The sequence below is a fragment of the Battus philenor genome, unplaced genomic scaffold (genome assembly GCF_028537555.1).
Source record: "Battus philenor isolate CCGP_79_NKW_IND1 unplaced genomic scaffold, ilBatPhil1.0.hap1 SCAF_17, whole genome shotgun sequence".
In the NCBI taxonomy this organism is placed as follows: Eukaryota; Metazoa; Arthropoda; class Insecta; order Lepidoptera; family Papilionidae; genus Battus; species Battus philenor.
The window spans coordinates 8997423-9019451 of NW_027181679.1; the positions used below are offsets into that span (position 1 = coordinate 8997423).

Below are 22029 nucleotides of genomic sequence, written 5' to 3' on the forward strand. Positions count from 1 at the left end.
AAATAGACATATGTTCTTGTAGTTTTAAAAAGATGGAAAGGATTATTTTGGTCTTTTCAACTAAATATTTTTGTTTAGTTATTTAGCTCGACCAGCGACAGTTGCAAAATGATTACAATCATACACAAAATATGACTTAAAACTAGGGACTATAAGTAACTATAAAAGAAATTCGGCGTAAAAGTAAAAAAAAAAACAGAAATTACAAATCATCACATACCATTAAAATCTATCAATATAATTATAAAGTCTTAAACTAAGAATTAGATACACTTAAAATCAAAAATAAAACAATTATAAATTAATAACCATTATGTCAATATAAAAAAATTAAAACATTGCGAAAATCGTATCCATCAATCAACATTAAATTTATTTTCGAATGTACAGTCAATCTCAAGTTTTATTTTTTTTGCGGTGATTGTGAATTTTTATAAATTCATCAAAACATTATGTACGATACTTATTAACGATATACCAACCCAGTGCCCTCTCGATATTTTGCGTAATCTATATTCAAGTGCGTAGGACAATAATCCTTAAGAAAAAAAATCTATGAGCAATAAGAAGATATAAGATGTGTCTTATAATAAACCAAAAAAAAAACTATTACCAAAAGTAATCAACCATTAATCCTATTTATTTACTTCTACTTCAGTTTCCTAATAGTTATTAAGGTTCTAAAAAAGTTTTCATTAGTATTTACGTTAAAAAGGAAAATTGTCACTACTATCAGATTAACGTGATGGAAATGTATTATAGTCAATAGTGTTAATAATTTGCATAAATGAAATAATGAAATGTTTTTCCCCATCCAATAAAATTTAATGTCATTTAATCACCTGTGAAAACTGTCATACTAGGTATATAATACTGCCAAAAGATGGCGCTGTAAACAATTCTTTATAACGTATAAAGAGGCAAAATTTAGGTACCATTTTAAACAGTATGTTATGACCTTTGCAACGCCTCACAAACCATGGTTGTATTATATCAACAAAAATATCACCTTCAAATGTATTTTGTAGGTTAAACATGATGCGATTTCGCGTCTTCGCTCTTCAGTTCGCGATAAACTACGAGTGTTATAAATGTTTAGTGAATCAATGCTTTAGTGGAAAGTGATTCTGTTGTTGTGTTAGTGTGTGATAGTAAATAATTAAGGAGCATTTTGTTTTAAAAAGCGATATTTGAATAATATAGCGAAGTTCAGAAAGTTGCGGCTTCTTTAAAAAATGATTATTAAGGTGCCTCTTATTTTTCTATTTAATTTGAATGAGCTTTATTAAGATATATTTAATGTAATTTGACAATTTAAAAGTTAACTAAACCATTATGACAATAAACAAAGAGAGGACGACGGTAGGTCATTCAAGGTTAACTGTGTAAATACCGGTAAACATAACCTAAATCATGGGAACTCTAGGTCACATTGGAGAAATGACCTTTGGAATCTACTATATAGTAAACATTATTTTGAAAAGATTGTCTTATCACGTTATCAGTGCAATGATAAGCAATTTTGTTGATTTTTGAGTTTGATTTTAGAGATTTGTAAAACATTGTACAAAAATAATAGTACATTTCTCAATATTTAACACCATATTGAATGCTATTATTAATTAATATCTACTAGATTTGCGTGCCTTGCAATTACTTGTCGGTCAAAATTGTTGAGAACTTCTATCAACTTTTTAACTCGTGAGTTGGATGGAAGTCATAGACTTTTAAGTATAATCGAATTATTTTTATTGCAGTTTAATGAACACGTTGGGATTTGAACCCGACGAGTTGGTTGGTCGTTCTGTGTACGACTATCATCACGCAGCTGACACTGCATCTTTAGCACAGCAGTTCAAGTCATGTAAGTTTTGATTTATTTTGTTAATTTACAAAATTACATCGAACAAAATTTGCCGTACTTTTGCACGAAATGTCACCAAATCGGTACAAAAAGTAGAGGTAATAGCATAAATTTAATTAAATACGAAATTTTCTTCGATAATTATCAAAAACTTTGCATTTAATTGGAGTCATAGATAAAGGACTTCCAGAGGTCGTCGGAGGGACACCCTGTAATTCATTATTAAATTGTATTATGTGAAAGAATTTATAATATATTTTCGTCTTTCTCAGTATTTATCAAACATTTGTGACTGTCCATCAAAATTCTTTTCATATCACGCTTTAATTTTAAAAAGAGCGCCCTCTAGTACTGAACTGCTTCATTTTATCCGTGTACTTGGCGCCATCTATGTTTCATGCAATATATTTCAGTTATTGTAAATAGCTGCTAGGTGGCAGATACATTTTTGAAAATACTAAAATATTTAAAAAAAAAGTTGTTAACTTACAATACATGTCGACGTAACCTGAATTAAGCGAATCATTTAAGGTTTAACGATATTTAATATATAGACAGCTATTACAATAAATATCATACTAAATACTAACATATTCATTAAATATCTTATTCCTCAATTCATTCGTATTTTTTCTTAATTTTTAAACTTTTTTCATAAATTAAATTTACTTACGAATACTAAAATACATAATGGCTTACATTAGATCTTACATGTCAAATACATGAAATTGAATACTTTTCTTTATATTTTTAGTTTGAGAATGAAATAAATGATTCTTTGAATCCAAGAAGATCCTTTATAGGGTCGACGCAAAAAAGGTAAAGCGAAAGGATCGGAAGGGATAGCTATTCCGTGACCAGTTCCACTATTGAAATTCCTTATTCAATGTAGAACCCGTTACTGATCTGGAATTTCAATAGCGGGCATTAAATCGGGGAGAGAAACGTTTTGAATAACAATAAAGTTTAATTCTTCGTTTGAGATCCAGCACATATCTTATGAAAGATGATTTGTTATAGGTGTAAAACCTTTATAGGTATGAACAGCTCATTTTTTCATTAAAAAACTTTAACGTCTATTTCAAATCAGTTCTGTATAAAGTGATAATGTTATAATAATTTGTGTTTTGTATGTGACAAGCCAATAATTTCTGTCAGTACCAAGGTTAATATGTCGTAATTAAAATTCTAAAATCTGTTATTCTTACTATATTATCATAACATTATTTATTATTTCAGAAATAATTATTTTTGATAGGCTGCGACATAAATTAATTAGCAAATGAAGTGCCTATCAAATCACGCATGTAAAGCTTACTATATTTTTCCAATTACCCGGTATATTTTGTAATAATAAATAAATAGATAACAAGGGAATAATTAACGTGTGAATGCTGAAAATAAAAATAATTTAACTTAGGTATGTCAATGATTTGAGTGAGTTGTTTTGCTCAATGTGAAATTCAGAGTCACGTAATAGTGATACGTAGGTTATTGACGGTGCTACGGTTATTTTTGCGTTTGGCTTATCGCCATATGTAATATATAGAGGTAAGAAAAAAAATGGAATTTTACCATATAACAGACAGCGTGTGTGCTCTATACTGCTGAATTTATTATTACCTGAAGGGCGTTCTTAAACTTTATGTAAGTCATAAACTAGTAGTATCCAACACTTTTGAAACATAATATTTTTTTTATATTTTCTGCATTAGTAAAAATACTTTTATACCAGTTGCGCAATGAAAAGTTATGTAATAGAAGTTACCAATATAAGTTAGCCTAGTATAATTAATACGATTCTATAGAATTATCTATTATATATATATATATATATATATATATATATATATATAATAGATGCCCACTGCAAGGAACAAGCCTCCCCCAAACATCGCCACGAGTGATAAATGTAACATCTGTGATAGAAATAAAAATTAAATTGTTGGAATAAGAAATATTGTGACAAGCTGTTATAAAAACCCTGTACTGTGACAATTGAGGGAAGAGGATGAGAGGCGATGCAAGGAAGGAAATTAAGAATAAATGAGAATGAAAGATTTTGTGATGTATGATAGAAAATGAATGAATGATAATATCAAGACCGATAGAAGGAATGACATTAAAAAGAAATTATATATTATTAAAAACAAAAAAGTCTGATTCCTAAGAATAAGATAGTGTAAGAGTCATTATAAAAATCTTAAAACAAAACATCGCCTTGGTAAGCGGTCTTGCTTAGTCCTCATCCACGTAGCGACTTCTAAGCAACTGAGAACTATCTGAATTTTTATGCATTCCATTAATTTAGTTAAGTGTATTGTAGCATTTATTTACATCAAAGTGGTTATATATACTATGATTCGTCGTCGTCGTTCCTATAGACACCCGCTGCGAGGCATAGGCGTCCACCAGACATCTATTGGAGAGTATACCATAATGGTCACGCTTGGCAGGCTGGTTGGCGATCACAGTGTGATGGTAATAGTATATTTAATGCGCGCAGTGTGAATTTTATATAAGCTTGTTTCCCGTGATTCGAACCCGCGACCTTCGATTGCAAGTCGCAGTCGTCCGCCGCTAGGCTACCACCATTGCTCAGTAAACTGTTATTACTAATAATATATGTGTTAACATACCATATGTAAGCAAGGCCATACGGATATAAATATATTTAAAAAACATTTTACTTTACAACTTTCCACGTTCTTTTTCTAACCTCGCAATGCGGTATGTCGAAGATAAAGATCGAAATCTCTCGCAGTTTTAATCTCGGGGTTAACACAGATATACCCGAAGAATGAAGCCTACTTGTGCCAGATTACAATCTTTCATAACGCCACGGGGAAAACAAAACGTTTATTTGTCTGAAAAGTAAGCTCCAAAATACTGGACATGTTTTTGCTTTCAAATCTATACAGTTCCCTGATTACGCGTTACACTGTTTTGCCATTCGCTAAATTAAACTGTTTGTCGGATCATATCTAGGACGCTATTATTATCTACCTAGGCAGGATTTGAACTTTATACGTAGAACAATATATAAACTTTTCTAAAAATAACGTTTATTGATATAATGCGCTGTAGTTTATATATTTTTACTAATTATTTGTGAACGTCATTAAAATGGTAAAAGAGCTCAAATTGATTTAATAGGAATGAAATTAAAGAATTATTGTCCTGATTTACGAATATTCTTATAATACATTTCGAGAAATTCTTGAAGTTCTGGAGTGGAGAACATAGACCGGCAAGCGCAGGGTAAGTCGTCCACCTAGACGAACCTGTTAAGACGCTGAATGCTGGTCGCGGAATGGCGCTATTGGAAATGTATAGAGGAGGCCTTTGTCCAGCTGTGGACTTCCTGCGGAGGAAATGATGATATACAATAACTATATTTACATTTAATTCTTCTGCTTTTTCGCTTCTTAACTATACCAAGTAGAGTAAAAATAAATGTAGACAAAATTTTTCGTTTCTAATAAAACTTAACTATCTCATATCAAGTATTCCAGGCACGCTAGTCGTTTCATGTCGTCTAACGTCGACCGCGTAGGTATCCCCGACTTATCTGCCCATTAAGCGCGTAATGTATGAACTTTATATTTGTTCTGCGTAATATCTACTTTATATAACAAACTAATTACGTTTATACATATTTTGTTTAACTCTTCTTAACCTACTTACAAAATTGACATAATTACGAAAAGGACTATTTTTATTCAATTATTGCGTCTACAATATCTTAATATTTATCTTTCTCATCACTCTCACACCGAAAAAGGCCCATTTCTTCGCCTATTACTAAATTTGTTGCTTATATTGTCCTCAAAGTTCTCAACCATTACGTTATACCAAACCAAGGGGTCATTACCCCTGCAGCGACCGCAGTTTCCAGGCTTGGCCCCCTGCAACCAGAACTAAGTTATCCCATGAAAGAAAGACGCTACACTACGATTAAAGAGATAAACACGGCTTCAAAGGAAGAGCTGAACTAGATGACAAAAAATGTTTTGTGAAGTGCTTCCGGGATTAAAAAAAACCATTGGCACTAGTGTATATTATCTAATGTTTCAAGGCGACAAATAAGAGGTTCATGAATAAACAAATTTGTTTTGAAAAAAAAAAAAGAAAAACAAAACTCGTGATACATTTTATACAGGCCTCGTATAACACTAGAGCATTAATGGACCATAAATAAAAAAAACATAGAAGACAGTGGTAGCCTTGCAATAAAGTAGTGAGGCTAGCGATCGAATGTTGTGGCTTCGATTACTTTATAATTAAATGTAAACGATCCCTACGGCTCACAAACTAGTTTTCAATCCGCTAACCCTCCTGCCAAGGCATTGGTATCTTTGGGAGAAGCTTATGCCTTCCGGTGGGCGTCTAAGGGCTGTTTATATTCTATTAGAGAGCTTACTCCGAACACCAGCAATGTTTCTTAGAATCTCATGTTATAATAGTAATGAGGAGGTCGTATATGTAGTCCATTCTAAGATGCTTTCATTCATTTAAATTTCAACAATCACATAAATATATTGATAATGAAAGTACTACTTATTGTGGTAAAAACCGTAACATTAAAAATGCCGACTTCAATTTCGGTAAAGTTTTACGCGTCTCGTGATAAAGGCTTTTATCGTGCAGTCCCACAGAGAACTGTAAGTGCGCGGCAGTAACGCCTTTATACGCCTGTTATAACTGACACAATGGACGCTTAATGTTGAATGAATTTATTATATTTGAACGTATGGGGAAACATTATAATTTTATGGTGAACCGCAGTAGCATTATGCTATATTTCAGTTAAAATACACTTATTAAGTGAAATAGAGACCACAAATCTGTGGTTTCCCAATACAAATAACGTCAACATAGCTGGTTTTGTCTAGAATATAGGGATAATAGTTGCTTTATCGTCTCTTGGTTTACTTAATTGTACTAATACATATAATAAGACATTAAAATAACTTTTTTTTACGATTTTCATCACTTAGGTTGACAAAATTTATTCATTCATCATTTATAATGATCATACGTCATCAGAATGCTAGAAGATTTCTATTATATTGAAATTAAAATCGGAATGAGCTTAATAATATTTTACTTCAATTTAAAGATACAACGGTTTCAAATGCACCCTAATCTTTCAAGTCGAGGAACCATCTTATACGGGTTTCTCCCATCTCTCAATTGACTATAACTATATGCCTTTCTTGTACCTATAATCTTTGCTTTGTTAGCATTCTATAGCCCTTGAAATTTATTCATTTTAGAGAAACATAGTGATAAAGCTAAAAATAAAAATAATTCACTGTACACTAATGATATGAATATTAAACGTTGGCAATATGTAGATAATATAATGAGTATTAAATAAAACATACAAACCATGTTTCTTGAGTGGCGAATATGAACCGGTAACCCCCGGTAAACCCCGCTTGATTAGGTCTCTTCCAGATGGACCGACGACATAATCAAGGTCGAGCGAAATAAGTGGATGTGGGTAGCGCAAGATCGGTTATCGTGGCGATCTTTGGGAGAGCCCTATGCCTTGTGGACGTCTATCGGTTGAAAAGAAGACAGACAAACAACTACATACATGTAAAATACTAGCTGTCTCCTGCCATCGTCGTGAAAATAAACAATATCCCCTAATCCGTCTTGCGAAAAATTCGCGTTATCCTTTCTTAACTGACCTCTTCCAGCAAAAGTAATAATCCCACCAAATTTCAAGTCTCTGAGGCTTATAGTGTGTGCTGCTAGAGCTAACTGGCCGCTACGTTTAAATTTGTATTGCAGCCCATGGATACCTCTTTAATTAATATTTATATATTTAAAATATGTTTATATTGACGTATTACACTACCACACTGTTATAGTAAAAAATATTTTTACACTAAATAATGTTTTCCTTTTAACAACATTTATGGCAAGACTAAGTATAGATAAATATATTTTTTTATTATTGTTTTATTGTTGAACAAACAGTTTTGAAGTGACGATAGTAAAGCAGGAAGTTAGAGTTACTTTGACGCATCGTGTCTGTGTAAGACTTGATAACGTGTAATGGATTTCTGATAATAATATAGCGTTAAAATATAATCCATGCGCCTAGCCTCCTTTATTATACGGATGTAATAAATTGTATATTAATTTAATTATTGATTCTGCATTAAATTTATTACGTAGTTTGATGTAATTTTTTGTCGACTTTGAAAGTCGATTCGTACCTAAAATAAACTTTAACACGGTATATCTTTCTTAAATTACTTGCATTTAAATAACGAACTGCTCAAGTTTGCAGTACTTAAATTAATACAATTATTTATTTACTTAAGGACATAAAATGAGTATAATTAAGTACTATTTTAAAAACTCATACTACGGACTGTTCTTGTATTATATTAGATTACATAGATTGCAATGACCAAAAACAAATGAACCTTTAATATAAGAAATAAAATTATTTTACGACTGAATTTAAAAAATTTAACGTTATCTCCATCGTGCTATGATAAAACGAGTTAAATATTTTATTTCTAAACACTTTAAAAGAATGTCTCACTTAAACATACACACGTAATAATCAAAATATTCAGTAGTATTTTTTTTAATTATTCTAGTGCATATTTTTTTATTGTTATTCTCAGATAAGATAAGTATTTACGTATCACAGCAATAACCATTATAATTTGAATGTTCCTATAATAAAATTGTATCGAAGTCTTAATGACGTCATTGTATTTACCAATGTATTTTACTTTTTCATTATTCTTATAGTTTTTATCCCATGCGGCGTAAACATGTGTGTATAAACATCAGTTCTGTCGTTGAAGCTTAGATTCCAGTCAAAATAAGTCATTTTATAGGGTAAAAAATAATATTCTGAAATAATAAGTTACTTGAATACTTAACACAAAAAGTTGGAACGTAAGCCTTACATTCCAAAATGTAAAAGCAGTAATATTATCAGTCTAGTTCATTTTTAATTATTTTTTATTTAATTAAAAGATTATGTTCACAATAACAATCGAATGAATATATATAATCAGGTAGTTAATGTATAAAATATAAATTGTCAAATATTAAATATCCATAAAAAGAAACAGTCAAATAGATAAAGTATAAAAAGTTTTCTCTTTAAAAATATATTGAAGTTATGACAATAAAGGAGCATTACATAATTTCTTGTTATGTTGTCCAAACGTATTTTGTAATTATGACGGGAAAATCGACCGTAGTATGACCTTGAGAAATGTATGTGAGGATTTAATTCTTTTGGCACTGAACAGCCAGCCTGTTTCTCGTCACAAAACCACAGGTTGACTAGTAGAAAATCTTCTCGTATCGCTAATAATAAAAATTGAATGTTGTAAAACCACCTACAGAAGTTAATTTTGGCAAGCATGTATATTCACTATTTTTAATAAGAATGTTTTCCGACAATATGCCATTTCTTAATCATTATACATACTTTAACTTTAATTGTTACAAAATAATACTTGGAATTGTAGGTAGCAATAAATCGCCAATGCGGATTAATAAGAATTTGTATTGTAATTTGGTTGTTACAATGAGCTGTCAAGAATGCGCTTACGTCTTTTTTTAATCATGTTCTACTTTTAATCGGAAATTAGTGTAATGTATTACAAACATATTTGTTTTTAAATTTTTGCAAAAAGGCGCTAAAAGCTTTTGACGCCTATTTACAATAATTTATATAAAGTGATCACTCTGAAACATGTAAATATTATTTTTATTATGTTGGAATGCGACAGATTAATGACTTTTTTCAGCAGTAATTTATTTTAATGTGTAGTAAACCGAATTTTGAAAACGGGTCAAATGAGCTACATATTCTCCCCTTTAAAATTTGTAATCAATCAGCTTGTATATTCGTAAATGAACGAATGATTTAAAACCTTAAAAAAAGTTGAAGTAATGCAAAGTTAACTGTACAGTTCGTTTCGAAAAAAGTAGTTGCAGGCGAGTTGCACATCTGGAAATTGGTATAAAAAATCCTATGTGTAGGGTTAATGAACCCGCAATGTGTCTGTAGCGAGCTTCGTGAAAGAAGGATCGATGTGTTTATTGCTAAAGTTTTAAGGAATAATTATTGAGCTCATGATGTACAATATTGAACTCTAAGGTTCTGGAATGGAGACCACGAAATGGCAAGCGCAGTGGAAGACGTCCGCCTACAATATTGTGGTCGGAAGACACTGGAACCAGGCCACTTCCGGTCCATTTAGAAGTATATAGGTAGAAGTCTCTCGTGAGAGCAGTGGACGTCATACGGCTGAGATGATGATAATGACGTACCAATAAAACTACGCATTTCTTTGTGTACTATCTCTATGGTCACCAACAAAATACAATTGTTGCTTAGTAGTGTTTTTTATCTAATCTCTATCTGTATTTATCTTGAGATAGCACTCGTCAAGACATGTTAGAAATGTGTAATGAAATTTAAAGTCATGGAAATTTTCAACACATAATTATGATGTGAAACTGCAAGTAAGTGTTACCATATATTATCTTCATTTGGAAACACTATTCAAATTTCTGAGTACAGATTTATTGGCGATGAGTGATGAGATGCCTAGAAAATTCTCGCAGAGGCCTTCTGTATATACTTCCGTGCCTATTTTTACAGCCAAGCAAAAGTGTTAGTGTGCGACTGACAAGTAACACAAATAATAAAATTGCCTCGGTAATTAGACGTAACAGTTGATGTCATAACGCGGCTAGCACAAGTGTGATAGCTGTGCCGGATTTAATACAAAGTTTAGATAATAATACGGCCTTGTGTAGGGTGACCGGACCCGCTGTACTGCGCGAAGGTAGATATTAAGCAATAGTTTTTAAATGTGTACACAGTGCACTCTATTCTTAAATAGAGTGCATGTACACCGATGAAGCAAATAAATTAGAGAATAAGTGTTTTAAAATGTAAAACAAAATAAATAGTAGAGCATAAAATAAAATGTCAATTAGGCTAAAATTAAAAGGCCGAATACTAAGAATAAGTTAGACATAAGTTTTTTTTATAATATTTATAAAAAAAATATATATAAATATAAAAAACTGTATAAAATCATTATATCCTAGATTAAAAAACTCTGTCATTAGAGGTTACAGATGACGACTAAGAAAAAAAATCGCGAGTCAGATATGCACGCTTTCCTAAAGTGCGGTACAGGGATTCCGATCCGACTATAATTAATTGTCATAAGGACACAATAATATAAAATAAAATCCCAACACATTTTCTTACTTTATTCTAGTAAAGTAAGGGAACAATTTTACACGTATAATTTAGTATCATAATTATTCGTTGAACTTATTTTATTCTTGATCGTTATTTAACTATATTTTTTTTGCAAAATCGCACAGGCCGTGATTGCTTTGTTATCACTATTAAATACAATAAATCAAAACCAGTGCACAAGGTGGACAGACAAACTACCTAATAAAGTTCGCCGGAAGACGCAGAATGTAAGCCGCTTCCAACCACTCTTACTGAAAATCAATGTGGTGGCCTATGTTTAGTAGTCGACGTCTTACGTCTGAAATGATGTTCATGGCCTTTAAAATCATATGAATATTTTATTATAGTAATACAGCATTGTAAGTAATAACAATAACAGGGTATTTATAAAATTTACTTTGCCCATCGCGGTAATTTATGCTATTAAAAAATAAAAAAAATAAACAAGTGTCTTTGTAACATGAGTAATTTAATGATCATAATATTATCATAATTTTAATGGTATTTACAAAAATGATAAGTACCATTTAACTGTAAAATGTATTTATTGGCCAAGAGTAGGATACATTGCCACTTAAATAAAATGAATCTAACCATGTAGATAGACTACTTTAAAATTGTCAGAATACGCTGGATTTAGATTGCTACCAACCGGTGTTATTGGAAATCTGTGGGGGTAGGCCAATGTTCAGCAGTGAACGTGTTATTGCTGAAATTATGTTGATGATGACCTTTAGTTTTATTTTATTATGATTTGATTTTGATCTTCAAGATTTGCTGAATAATGGAAAAAATATTGAATTATTAAAAGGCTGTTAGATTGTTTTTAATTTAACAAAACATTAACAGATCACGTTATTTACAAGTGCACACGTGTCACGCGCCGCTCGTGCGTCCAACGCCTGCTTGTGAAAATATATAATGGTTGACAACGACCTCTAATCGCGCATAAATTAAGTTCCTAACGAATTTATCCTTTTTAATTGTTATGCCCCCATTCAGCGCCGCGCATGATAATAAAACTAAGAAATGTTTGTTAAATTACGTTTTTTTTTTGCAAAGGAATGCAAATTAAGACAGGTACAGGTAGAAATCTACGCCAAAACACATCAGAAAGTTGCTTTTATTATAGCGACAGCTTTAGGGTATCCTTAAAACAAAATTAACTAACTATGAGGGCTTTCCAAATTAAACAAAAATTGAAAGAAGGGAAATTCTTTTTATCAGTATCACCATATCCTTTAATATATATTAATTAATATTATATTTTTATCTAACTATATTATAATAAAAGATTTCCACTTACGTACGGACTCATCACAATTGACTAGAACCATATGGTTCTAAATTTTAAAATCTTTAAGGCTTAAAATTCATAGAACTATTCCCGAGTAGAAGTCAACTAAATACGGATTTTATGAAATTCCTTTGGCAAAGAGGTGTGAGTAAAAGTTAATGAAAAAATATAGTCAAGATGTAGCGGTTAACGGCCAGTAATTAAAAAAACTATTCGAAATTTTTATGTAATCCATGTAAAATATGCGACGAAAAATATTAGTCTGGTGTGTATGGCGTATTCGTTATCGTGACAAGTGTGGGCAGCCAGCTGATCGATGTTAACGAATGACCCACGTTTAAAAATATAATCTATCACAGCGCACGATGGGCAAGGTCGCGGTCCGCTATGAACCTCATCTAAGTTGGCACATTCTCCGCTACCGCGGTATGCAAAGGCCGGTATACAGCACCTCCGAGTAAATATTATCTCACAAATTGCTAAAGCTATTTATATGACTAAATAAATATAAACAGCTCCAGTAATTTGTGAAAATTCGTCCAGCGCTGAAACCACGTCTTATATAATACTAATATAGTTGGCGTCGGCTTTAAGTCGTATAAAAATTTCAGAAAAATCTAGACGTATACCTGATAGAACAAAAAAAATCATTTCTTTATTCACATTACTATCTACATAGGATCATATACTATCACCCACATATGCACATCATGGAAAGAATGCTAGGAGAACTAAATTTCATGAACGAAAAACTATAATCAGATTGAACTCCCGTACATTGCCGTCCTTCAACTTATACGAGGGTTCCAAATACGCCCTGATCTGAAAAAAGACTGCTATAAACTCAGACGGCTTATTGTGATCATTTTTACAATACATATATATGGTTTATTATCATTTCAAAAAATCATTAACACAATAATAGTAATTTCTTTTTACAAGTTTTTGTTTAATGTACTTAAATTTTTTACCTAACAAGACATTACGTGGTATTATAATACCGTATACAGTTACCCACAGAGTTACTAATTTTTTGAATCCCAGAAATATATATATATATATATATATATATATATATATATATATATATATATATGGAATGAAAACTAGGTGGGATCGTCAAAAAAGTTTTTAGTTAGATTCCTATTAGCGTAAGTGCGTAGTAATGTGTTAAAAAGTAAACTTAGGCATTGATTTCGATTATTGACCTTCCCGCGACACGTATCCCAATAAATTATGGTACAAAACCAGCTAATGAAAACTGTGTTAGATAATTATTTGGTGATATTATTATTTCGGTTTTTCAAAAATAGATGATGATGGAATGATTGAAAGATTTAATTACGTTTAAGTATTTCATGATCTATTAAAATTTGGATACTTTATGTTAAATTTTCTTTTGATAAACAAAATGACAAAAGAACTAGCCTAAATAAATTTATATCAATTTTCAACATTATTTTTTTAAAACGTAATATATTAAATAGTAATAAATTTCGGTTATATGTTGTTTCGGTGAATAGCTTGTCACAGAAAAAAGCATTTAAGTATCCGTATAAATTACTAATGTAACGCGCTATTTATATTAGACTCTATTGCTTTTACTAAATTATTGAAACGAAAATGGGTGTTGTTAATAGATGTTTGTTGAATTTTGACTCTATTTTCAAAGAATAATCCCGAAGGGAAGTGCTTCAATATTGTTAGAACATAATTATTGAAAATGATTTATAATCTATCTAAATTTGTTTCAAACATTAGAAGTATACATGGGTATGAGATGACTGGAAAATACATGCAGATGGTAAACTCTTCGCGGTTTGAATGCGGATGGACATTTAGACATGGGTCTGTCAAGAAAAGATTGATGGATGGTTTGACTAATGATGACCTAAAGTAAACGGTGCAGCTGAATTTACTGTAACGTGCAACAATCATAACTGTATCATGTACTGTCTTATTGAATATAGAAGTAAAGTCAATTATATGACATGGTAAAACCTGTTATATAACTTATTCATATTATATTAAATTGCTTATTCAACGATTGCTCGCGTTCAAACTAATGCAATGAACCTTCTTATAAAATTTAAAATCTAAGTTTTCACTTGTAAATAATTACATTTAATTGCACTTTACTGTACTGTGCATAATAAAATACAATTTTATACAAGAAAAGGCGGTCGCGTGACTCGCTGGTAGGAGAAGAAAGATCAATGTTTGCACTCAAATAGCAATGTCAATTATTTGCGCTCAACAAACGTAAGGAAAGATTATATTGTAAATGAATAGAAAAACACCGTCGTGACACAAATTAGGTTTAAAAAAAATACCATAAAAGATCTACAACGTGTATGTCATTCATGGTTTTTAGTGATAACAAACAAACTGCATACTACAGGATAAAGTATTCATATCTGAATCTCAATGACGTACAACTAATTCGGAGTCACACTGATGTTTGCCCGGCGCCGCCGCTATTCACACCGCATTAGCATTTTATTTTCGTCTCTTGCATTTGTGGATCGTAATTTTTCCACTGCCTTGAACTTGAACGTCCGCTGCGAGTCGGACGAAATACGGCCCTCACTCGCGGCATAGTTACGTTGATAATAATCGGCACGGAATTTATATAATCTGTCGAATTCGTTAATGAATGTTCATAACGCTTTTAAAACGGAAATTAATTTATACGTCAATAGTGACATAAGAATTGGAGTGTGCCCGTTTTACATATCGTAATTTCTAGAACTTTAATGTTCATAATTTTTTATTCTAAAATCATTGTTGTTTTAGGCTGAATTTTGTATATCATGTGCAATATACAAACTAAACTCTTCAAATTTATAATCAAATAAAATTTTGATACATAATACATTTACGTTATGTAACTTATTGTTTAAATAAAATTATATTGGTCATGTTCCTTAAGACCACATGTATATATTATGTGCGTGTGCACGCAATAGCACTAAAACTTCGCTTTAAATGTTAATAGGTATTCGATAATGACAAAATACACTTCTAGAATAAGGACTAAAATTGTAATGAAGCATATTGTGTATACAAACCAATTTATTTAGTCCAAAAGGACAATTCATGTTATTTACATACCAGATATTTATCTTTATTGTCTAATATCGCCGTTTCAGCTATTTGATGCCCATTGCTACGCATAGGCCTCCCTCAAAGATGTTTATGGGGGTATATACTACAATTGCTACGCTGGACAGATGGGTTGACGATCGTAGTGTAGTATTGTGGTACGCATGGAGCAGTGGAAATCCTATATAAATAATGAACAAAGTTTGAATTATACAATGTTGTATCTCTGGAATAAAACACGTTATCTAAGATTGTAAGCCACAGTCCTCTACCGCTTGACTACTACTGCTCGTCTAAAGTGATAATGTTTATCTCTTAAAATTACGTCGCAGATTAATTTAAGTTTAAGAAGTTAGAAACCAGGTCATAAGCTCTTTGAGTAATATTTTATCCTTTGAAGATTGTATTCTCCGCCATTGTTTAGATTAGTAGACTAAATAGTCAAAGATTTTTTTAAAAACAAAGTCCTGTTTTATTTATTTAAAAATCTATTAATAACAGTATGAGGTAAAATTCAACCTTTTCCAAAAAGAAAATACGGATACTATATATTCTTTTTTTATCGGAAGTTTATAAGTGAACTTGTTTATAGATGAATACAATAATATCTTTGTGATGGTTATTACCGCATCAGTAAATCGTTAACGAGGATCGATGAATGTTTTCAAGTCGAAGCGTTATTCTCATTTCAATAGCAATTAATCGATTTGTCAGTTTTTGTAATCATAAATGAAACCTGTAACTAAAAACATTAATCCAATGATTACTAAGATTGCATAAAACCTCACTTTGGCCTCGATCCAAGTAAGAGATTCTCGGAGCGCTTTGAAAACTCATTTTTATTCACACGCAAAACTCAATAAGTACGGCAAGAAAATGGTTCAATTCTAAATATCAAATGGCCTCGAAATTTAGACGACGAGTTATAACGACGTGAAACGACGTTCGGATATTTTGTGCGCTACTTTTTTTTATTTGAAAAGGACAACTTTTTTACAATACGTGTGCCCTGTCACGAAACCCGTTTCAACCACATTTTTGTCCAAATCTACTAATTCAATTCGAACCATCCGTGACAACTGTTTATTTTCACTAGAAAAAATATCCGTTGAAATACAACATTACACACGTCTCGTATGCAAGAGTACACTTGAGGTAAGAATAATAGAATTAAAGTCTGGGCTCCGAGAATATTGTACGTGTGATTATGACCGTAGTAAACGTTAATAAGATTTTAGTGGCTAAAACTCTGTGTTTTTAGAGCGAAGTTTAGAGATGGCTGTGGAAGTTTTTATTCCGAAACTATTCGATATGAATGTAATCTGAATTTGGTCGGCGAAGTCCGAAATTGACCTTTAATCCCACTTTTAATTTTCAAGATGTAACTTTTGTAATTCTAGTTACTAGCATACATAAGAAATAAAGTATTGTTGTAACTAAAGAAAAACCGTTGCTTTTGGTACAAAATCATGTCCGGTTTACGCACTGAACTAACCGCAAAGTTTTTATATAGGTTAATGACTAAGGAGATTTGTAGGCGAACAAAAGTATTTGACATAGCTCAACGAATTAGCAAGTCGAAGCGGCAGTTGGCAATATTTCCTATGGGGTCTTATGGCTCTGGAGTGGTAATCACGTACTGACAAGCGCAGCGAATGACGCCTGTCCCAAGGTGGACAGACGAAATAGTTAAAGTCATCGGACGACGTTGGATGCAGACTGCTCCCATCCGCTCCTATTGGAAATCCCTAATGGAGGAGACCCGTGTCCAGCTGTGGACATCTTTTAGCTGAAACATAGGATTTTAAAAGTAAATTGGCAGAAACATCACTTAATAAAAAAACTCCCTTGTCTAAATTTTTTTAAGAATACTTTGTTAAGATGTTATAGCATTAAAACATGCTTCTGAAACTTGATAAGATGTGAAATAATAAATTATTTCAGAAAAAGACTTTAGTAACAAACGGTCGCATTATTTCGACAATAAAAGGTAATAAAAATTGACTGCCTCAATTCTCCGCGTACATCAGGGAATTACCAATTGTATCAACTGGTACGATCGCCATGTCGATTTTACAGTAGATAACAAGATTAAAGGCTTAGACTTAATATCCCACGCCGCTTTTATAACCGCTTCTTCATTCTGTGCGGATCGAAAAACTAACGACCTTTTTTATTCTTGTGTGACACAATTATCTAGGAATATTGCTGTTCTAAGTTCTCGGCAAGAATTTCGACTGAAAGCCTTCTTTGCGGATTATGATTTGTAAAGAGCTTTTGTTTCAATATTTGTTTTGTATGAATCGTATCAAAGCTAATAAGGAATAATGGCAAATACTAGACAAGTAATAAAATATTCGTAATATATTTTTCAAAGTACAATTTTTGTGTTAAAACTTATATCTATCAATTATGTTATCTATGCTATAATATCTAAAAACATTTCTTTATCTCATAACATTGTAAGTAAAAACTGCGTAAAACATTTCATATTTTTATCTTTGATGTCTCTAAAAATTTTGCTCATTTTATCAAAAAGTACTAAATTAATTGGACTGCATATTTGATGAAAGGTATAAATTTAAATTTCACTAAATGATTTCATGTTTAAGTTTACTTTTAATTAGAAAGCCGATATATACTTATGTGCTGCAGAATATTTGAAAGTGCTAAAAATGTTATTTACTTAATATATTAAGTAAAATTACTCAAATAACCAGAAAACACACACTCCCTTTTCTCATTTTTGCATCGTGTTCGCAGTGTTGCAGTATCGTATTTTATATGTCTTAAAGTCCAGGCGTACCGATTATTACATCTAGATTTAACTATATTCAATACAAGTTCTTTGAAATAAAGTAGTCGATTAATATTTTGAATGTTAAGTGCTCAACTGTATCAAAAGTCAATTTAAAATTTTCTTCTCCGCAGCACTCTATTGAAAGTTGGAAACTTTTGGGTTAACTGATTTAAATCGACGATCTTCAAAGTGGAAATTTATACATTTATATAACTTAATACAGATATTATTTTTTGAGAGTTTCATAATAGATCACTAGTGGAAACAATCAAAACTACCGATATAATAGTTTTGAAAGAAAAAAACATAATCGAATAATATAATTATAATATAAAAGTCCTAGAGAAGCGACCACTACCAGAAAATGCGGCACGGGGTAGGCGGAACAATGGTCGCAGAAAGTCGCTGGATACAAGCGGCACAAGACCGATCATCGCGAAAAAAAACGAACATACAAAAGTTAAACGCTTAGTTATATACTTCTTAATACATTAACACTAGGTTAATGTAATAAATTGTTTCCACAATGTATTGTAGAAATTTTAGATTTCATAGATATTTACTGCAAAAAGTCTATTGAAGAAGATGGAGAGCTTATTTTAATAGAATCTGGAATCAGATTGACCATCCCTGGGTTGATATCTTTCAACTTAAAACTACGAGGTTTCTGAACGCGCCCTAATCTTGAAAGAGCCCACAATAAACGCAAACGGGTATATTACGCATTCTTCACTTTATTTAACATGCTTAATACAGTAGTAGAGCATTCCATCCAGGTGATTTATTATCACTTATATAACCTTTTACCATTAATAGAATCGTTTTAAGTTTTTGCTTAATACATTTCTAAAATTTATTACATGATGATTAACACAAGTATACTATATGAGTGTATTAATAGAATATAATACATCGGTATATTACACATCCACTCGTAGTACATAGTTGGTCACAAAAAAGTTTATTTCGTTTCTAAAAAATATTAAAATACAAATTGTTATATAATATAAATGAAATAAAACGTTAAGTACCTTATTTTTGTTAAAATAATTTCAATTAAATATAAAATTTAACACTTCAGATAACATTCATTTACATAAGTTCTTTATTACAGTTTTCAGATAAACCCTCGGCTCTTAACCCGCTATCTAATCCCGCCTATGTAAAAGTAGCTTAGATTACATAATTTGTTTTAAAGGTCGTTTAATATTTATAACGCGTTTGAGAATAACCCCGTTCGCATCCCTGCTAATGTGACGATAAACATCCACACCCCAATTTATTTTCGCTTCGGGCTCGTGTTATGTAAACTCGTTTTTACACAACGTGTGATTCTGTCAAAGAGGTTATAAAATATCTTACGTCGTAAGAATTTCAAAGCGTAAATAATAAAAAGTAAAATTAACGTAATAATTCTCGTATGAGATAAAATAAAACAATACTTTAACAAAACATAAACTGTCCCCTGAAATATCACGTTGTTTGAGGACGTTATTTAACAATTGTATAAACTTACAACAATTACTGTAAATTAAATTTTACTCCGACCTTTTTCGGGTCGTTTTCCCGTTCCAATTCCAAGTTTATATTGAAGCGTTTGTTTAAAAGTACTTAACCTAATTTTTGCACAGTTTCATCTTGATTATATCGTCCTGTTAATTGAGTTCACTTCATCAATAATACGTTTTTACTTTGTTTTATCATAAAAGAGTACATCCACCCACAGATCTTTGGGACTTACCTATGCTTCTCAATGGGCTAGTCTTTGGGCTAAAAAGAGGAAGAAATTGTTACTGTTCTTTATATTTTATTTGGCTATTGTATAAGATTATGGGTCCCTTGATTTGTAGTAAATATTCTAAGATTATTTTTTTATAAGTAACCTCTTTGATATTTTATTTGTCAAAAGAATAAATACCCGATTTTTCCATTATTTCAGCCGTAGTAAGTCTGCAGCTGGATATAGGCCCTCTCATAGATTTCCAATAATTCATTTATAGAATAAAACGTTATGTTGCACCAAAACATTAATATTTGTTAATTCTTATGTTAAATATCTTTTTAAATTCGTTATGAAGTTCTTGAAAAGTTTATGTTTTTACATCAGAATGTATATTTCTGGTAGGTCAATGCACTTGTAATTCATATTTATTTTTGCCATTTAGTAAGAATGTGAATGCATTGAAAGTAGCCAGGAATATGCAGTGACATGATTTGGCGTCCGCTTCCAAACGTTTCGTCGCAGTCATTTTATTTTCATTTTTACAAAATTTGTTTTCATATTTAAATGCGTATTGATTTTCAACCTATAGAATTGTTATAATTTTTAATTTATTGCCTCCTATTATATAATAGCCTTCATATGTCATCTTAAATATTGGTCATTATAAATCTGCAATTTGAAGTGAAAGTAACTTTTTGAATGTTTTTATATTAAATATGTATTTTCTAATATGTAATTTAAAAGCAAAGTTTTAATTATGAAAAGATGCCAGCCATGTGCCTCTAAGCATTAAATGGCTAACTTTTGCGGCTATGTAATATTTTATGGGCATCAGAATTGTTTCTAATATTATTTATGTTGTTGCAGTTTAACAACTCAAAGTAATAATTTTGGCTCTGTTGACTATGAATACTAAAGCAAATGTATATTTATGCCTTTTTAATAGACTGACCGTCGTAAGCGCATTCAATTTGGCTAGTTAGATCTATTGAGACCACTATCACATCACCGTAGTTACAATGCCAGGAATATTATATAATATTAAATAGATCTGCCATTCGGTTGCGTTCTTCAGAAAATTTCTGTGGCTATTTCCTCGCTTTAACGAAATAAATAAATATTCATATTTTCATTACAAACAAAATATTTTGGTGGAATTATCTAGAATGTAGTCTTAAATATATATTACTATATATATATAGGTTTAAATTATTTATGTGCGTGTACTCGATGAAATTGTAATAAATTAACACAGACTACGCGAAAGATATTTTCAATTTCTTGCGAAAACTAATAATTACGCAATAAAAATGTGTGCCTACTATATGTTATATTTTACAAGATTATTATTAAATGTTAAACTGGATGCAAAACACGTTGGCATATTAAACAAGGGATATCCTGTATGCAATAGATACTAGAATGTTATTGTTAATTTAAAGCTCTATTAAAGTAGGTTAATTAAGAGTTGATTGAACTATTTTCATTAAACCACTGGAATCTATGTTATATTAACTAATATAGAAAGTGTAACTTTTATTCGAAGGTACTAAAATTTCATCGTCTTGAAAACACAGTATTGCGTCGTGGTTGAATGTTCGGTTTTTGTTTAGTTTTTACCGGTACAAATATTATATTAACCTTCGGCATGACCGTGATTTGCATTTTTATGTTTTCGGTATGCAATTCGTCACAATTTTTGTACACTATTACATTTAATAACCTTTTTAGTTTGAAAAAAATATTTAAATAAGGCGTAAATAGTTTGATATTTATTTTTAGTTTTTTCGACGCGTTGGCATCTGAAATCTTACAGATTCTTTTTGCTAGGCACCACCTTAAGAAGGTAGGACATACTTGTTATATATTCTTATAAAAAAGAATGATGCATTTTTATAGGTCGCCTGAATAGCACTCTCTGTCAGAGCATTCGCCAAACCCAACGGAGTCGCTAATCCGTTGG

The 22029-nt window shown here is 31.2% G+C and overlaps 1 protein-coding gene across 4 annotated transcripts in view; it reads left to right on the forward strand.

The window, feature by feature from the left end:
• Positions 1-22029, forward strand: part of LOC137919990 (hypoxia-inducible factor 1-alpha-like) — a 102874-nt gene that overhangs the window by 49295 nt on the left and 31550 nt on the right. For all 4 annotated transcript variants that reach the window (XM_068763227.1, XM_068763224.1, XM_068763225.1 and 1 more), the window contains exon 6: positions 1758-1864. In XM_068763227.1, the coding sequence (XP_068619328.1) occupies positions 1758-1864 (107 nt within the window). The remainder of the gene's footprint in view (positions 1-1757; positions 1865-22029) is intronic.